Raw genomic sequence first — 5,044 nt, 5'->3', positions numbered from 1 at the left:
TTTGCAGAATATAACATGTAAGGATGAAGAGAATATTCTTCAAACCATAAGATTCTTAATATTTTTTAAAACAGACTTGAGAAAATTCAGCTTTGAATGACAGAGATTTAAATAGAGCATCACAGTAACTAGCGCATAGGTTGCTGTTTTGATAGGGGTGGCCCTGGGCAATAGGCTTTATAATGAATAGATGACAGAAGCAAGCACATGATCACACATACACACACACACAGTACCTTTGTTTTCTAAAAGGTATGGATGAAGCTACTGGTTTTAATTTTCCAATTGTTCTGATGGCCAGATTTTCAAAATTTACTCACCAAGACAGCAAAGCACAAATGCCTCAGAAAGGTAACTAAGTTAGCCAGTGGCCACATTAGCATGGGGACTAAACTCTTGATTCCTTTTTCAGACTCTCACATTTTCTCATGTTCGGTGCCTGTGCTCCCATGTCCTTCCAACTCTGACTTTTGAGGCTTCTCAGTGGGTAACGGGTAGTATTTTCATTTACGTCTGCTTGAGGATAAGAAATGAGTCAATTTCAAAATGTGCTTGAATAGGTTGTTGCTTTTTACGTTTTTATATATGTGTTTTGATAGACTGAAATATTGAGACTTACCACACATTAGAACTCATAGACATAACAATGATATTCTTCATGTACTCATCAGAAGTCCCAGATCATTAGCTAAATTGTATTCTTAACTTAGTGGTCATGATCTTGAATGAGAGTTTAAGTTGTCTGAGGTCCTGTTTCTTAGTGTGCATATTAGGAATCAAAATATGGTGTCCCACAAATATTTTTATTGGAAAAGAGTTGAAGAGACAACTTGTATAAATATATCGTCTTCATTTTTCATTGAATCTCAAGAAACACTGTGAATTCTGAATATGGTTTGGTTTAACATTAACGATATTCTTTTCTCTAAATCAACAGAAAGCTACCAGAAAGACTAGGCTATTGGGCAGTTTTTAGGCTAAGTAGGCTGTCTCCTCAGCCTCCTGAGAACTTGCTCTTATTGTGAGACCCAAGGGCTTTATTCTACTTCAATAACAAAAAGCATGCATGATTCATTAAGAATATAGACAAGGCTTTATGTTATATTTATTTATTTTCCAGCTTGTACAAACTGGATGTAGAAGCATAAACATAGTACATTTCTACCATCTTCAACAAAAATATAACCAATATGTACAATTATTGTATTAAAAATACAAAAGGGATACAGACTCCACCAATGTCTTTCTAAAAGACATACAGGTACAAGTAGTATCAAAAGTATGAGGAAATCACCAGTTAATTGTACATTCTGCACTTGACATCACAGAGAGAACTGAGATTAGCAGTCCTATGTTCTACAATTACTTAATGCTTAGATAACATTTGTGCAACTTGTGGTAGAGCTAGATTTCTGTCTTTCTATATGCACATGAGGTCCATAGCCTATATAATAAAACTGGCAAATAATGCATATTACATGTAAAATTACAAATGCATAATTGACAATGTAATATATAAGCAAGTAGACAAATGCCATGATACAGAAGAAAATTATTAAATAAAGCACTGACATTGTTTGATACAGTGAAAAAACACTGCAATTCGACTTTTAAAATTTGAAGCTATTTACGTTTATCTACTGATCAATATGATCAGCTGAATTTAATGGAAAAAAAATCCAAGACCAGCAGTTCCTCACATTTGAGTACTACTCGGATTGGCAGCCTTCACTTTTCCGGAGTCTGTGCAAAAACAACACAAAAATAGAGTGGAGGGGTCATTTCAGTCATTATAGGGTTAATAGCAGCTGTGAGCAGGTGGTTGCTACACGTAGGCCTTCTCTATCCATAGTGTCCATAAAGCCACTTACTGGTTAGTCTTTGGTGACTAACCCACCTTGCAAAGGCTGGCATATCTAACCAGGTTTTTGATCTTTTGATCTTTTATCATGTTAAAGGCTTGTTTATTCCCTAATGCCAATTCAACAAAGGGAAGCTGTCTTAAAAGAGCAGTATAAACAGCTGGCATTAGCTCCAACAGTCCCAAGCTGCTTTCACTGCAATGCTATCCAGTTATAAACATTTCTCTTTAAAAACAACAACAAAAATCCCTAAAACTAAATTAACAAAAATCAAAGAAACATAACTTAAAAAAAAAAATGGGGTTTGCCATCCATCTCAATGGAGCAGGACGCGCCCTCAAATGACACTGTCCTGCACTCCATAAGGCTCAGACACAGGACACAACAGTCCTATTTCCCTCCCCTGGCCATGTGCAAACAGTTTTACAGAAGAACCCCACCCACTGGGGAAGGTGTGGATGGGGTGTCTTGGTATCTTCGGAACTGGCTAACGTTTTATACTTCTCCAGGATAGGGCACTTCGTAGGTGAGGCCAGAAGGACACGGGAAGACAGGGTCGTAAGCCAGGTCGTCCCCTCTTCTTCGTGTGACCACACCCTGTCCGGCATATTTGGTTTTTTTAGAAACCCAGGCTGGCAACCCTACTTAAAGGTTCAAAATAATACTGTAATCATTAAATGGATATAACATTTACTCTCTGAACACAATCTTTAAACTCATTTTAAAAAAAAAAAAAAGGACATTGTAAACAAGTGGACAAGCACTGTACTCAAAGGATTTCATTGTTTTTCTTTGTCTTCCTTGGTGGGTTAAAGGCCCCGAGAAGTTCAATGGCTAGCTTTTCTCATTATCCCAATGAGACCAAGTGCTAGGACTGGATTGAAATCGAAAAGGAAGATTTTAAAAAATCCTTCCAGGCATTGAGAAGTGCAGCCAGAGTGAATCATCTTGTTGTGATGATCTTGGAATTTGGAATGATACTGTGTGATGTGGCAGGCAGCAACAGTGGGAACTTGAAGATTGCTGCACTGTGCATTTCAAGCAACAAAGTCTGAAAAGTGCCAGGGCAATTTCTTCACAGTATTTCACATGCAAAGGGGAAAGGAAGAAGAGGAGAAGAAGCCCCATGCTGCTTTTAAGGCAGGGAAGGAGGCAAACTGGTCCACCATCCTCAGAATGTGAGTTCCCAGGCTCCAATGCTGGGGACGTCGTCTTGTGCTCTCCTCGTAGGGGGCTCACAATGGATCCAGAAAAGCCTGTGCCTCAAACAGCAGATACTTGTTCATCTTCTGCAAACATGGCCAGGAAAGAAAAATAAATCAATGAACAAGAAGTTGTTTCTTGTGCTTAGAGAGAATACAATATGTTCGCTGATGCGCTAAATAACAATACCATAGCTATTTTTCTTGGTATACCTCACTTAAAATCCCTGCCCTTTGTTCCTAGGTAATGACTAATAATAATAATTTTAGAATAAAGTACATGATGCCTATCTTTAAATGTATATATAATACAAAAATAGTTACGCTATATATCTACTGAAAAACAAAAATAAATTCATTGAAAAAAGTTATAAAACAGCACGTGACTTTTTTATAATATAGTCACATACACATAAAAAAGTCTAAAAGGATGTATAACGAAATGTTAATAGTGGTTATCTGCAAGTGGCGGGATTATAAGTAATTTTCATTTTTGTGGTTTGCTTTTTACTACGATTATTTGCATACTAAAACATGTTAAAATCAAAACTTAAAAAAGGAAAGAGGCGGCATGCTCTCCCCACTCCTCCTCATTCCAGATCGGCCAGGCAGAGTTGTAAAACGAAGGCAAAAAAGTTATAGGGAAGTGTATTTCTTCATCACGCTTTCACTGGGAACTCATTTGGAATTCATTTAAAAGTCCAAATGTAATATTTCCAACAGAACACTTTGAGACTTAGGAAGGGAATCCAGCCACATGCGCACTTTATTACAAGTGACCACTTCTGCAATCTCTGGTATTTCTTAAGCCATTTAGAAAGCGCGCGCGCGCGCGCGCACACACACACACACACACACTCACACGCACGCACACACACACACACACACGAAAAGCAGTCAAAAACTTCAACCCCAAATTAGGAACTCTGAGTATAAAAGGTTCTTTATGCTGTGTATGGCTAAAGACAAAGGTGATCGATCGCAGCATTAAGAAAACTGAAATGCCTTGGCAAGCTTACACGCAGCATAAGCGAACACATCTAAGTCTATGGTTTTACGAATGCTTCCGTACCATCCTCCTCGGTGGAAAACCCTTGAGACTGGTAGGGGGCGAGGCGCGGGTCGCACTCGTTGGGCTTGTGCCACTGCGGCTTGTTTAGCGGCCTGGCGCTGGCCGGATGCGCGTGCGGCTGCTGCGCCAGCGAGGGCCCGGCTGCGTCCGTGGGGCGGGCGACCATCCGCGATCTCTGGAGTGCCACGTTGTAGTCCGGGGGTTTCCTGGCTGGGTGGGGATGCCCCTCCGGGAAGTCCGTGATGGGGATTCCGATGTAGCCCGGAGGCGTGGGCGGGGGCTCTCGATACCTGCCCTCCTTTCGCGCTGTGGTGAAGACAATGTACCAGTCATCAAAAATGTTGTGGAAGAATATCTCCTGCCACCCATGTCCATAACAAAAACTACAAAAATAATTATTAAGACGGCACACACGGCGTAATAGCAAATGTGATTTGTGTGTGGTATGGGATAGAGGTAGGGGATGTGGCAGGCGGGGGAATCGATGTTAACAAAAACAGATTTCAAAATGGTTATCTCTGTGTGGCCAAATGGGTGTCTCAGAACCTTTAATTAAAACAAGCTATTTAAAACTTGTCTTACTTGTCTTAATACAACAGTAATAAGGTCAACATCTAACCATTGGCTCTATTGGAAAGATTAAGCAAAGAGAGAACATAAAAGGCACTCAGTATTATATCCGTAACGAGTTAATAGTTAGCCTGGGAAAAGTGCCTCATGCTCCATGCCCAGGGACCAGGTAGGTTATTGACGCTTTGGTTCATTTACCCTTATCGGGCAGAGAAACAATTCCACATTGCATCTGTTCTTGGACCTCACTTTGGAAAATCGTGAATTTAAATAAATTTGGAATAGTAAAACAAATGATGCAAATTTAAAAACTCTAAAACTATGTGTAAGGTATGTAT

The 5,044-nt window shown here is 39.8% G+C and overlaps 1 protein-coding gene across 2 annotated transcripts in view; it reads right to left on the bottom strand.

Annotated features, from left to right (window-relative positions):
* Positions 1-1,081: 1,081 nt before the first annotated feature.
* Positions 1,082-5,044, bottom strand: part of RAPGEF2 (Rap guanine nucleotide exchange factor 2) — a 222,615-nt gene continuing 218,652 nt past the window's right edge. For both annotated transcript variants that reach the window (XM_023532718.1, XM_023532719.1), the window contains exons 30-31: positions 4,137-4,442; positions 1,082-3,151 (exon numbers count right to left, since the gene is read on the bottom strand). In XM_023532718.1, the coding sequence (XP_023388486.1) occupies positions 3,126-3,151; positions 4,137-4,442 (332 nt within the window). In that variant the 3' untranslated portion in view covers positions 1,082-3,125. The remainder of the gene's footprint in view (positions 3,152-4,136; positions 4,443-5,044) is intronic.

Source organism: Pteropus vampyrus, unplaced genomic scaffold (genome assembly GCF_000151845.1).
Source record: "Pteropus vampyrus isolate Shadow unplaced genomic scaffold, Pvam_2.0 Scaffold88, whole genome shotgun sequence".
Lineage (NCBI taxonomy): Eukaryota > Metazoa > Chordata > Mammalia > Chiroptera > Pteropodidae > Pteropus > Pteropus vampyrus.
Note: the sequence above shows the minus strand (reverse complement) of the source record. Positions and strands in the feature narration are given on the sequence as shown.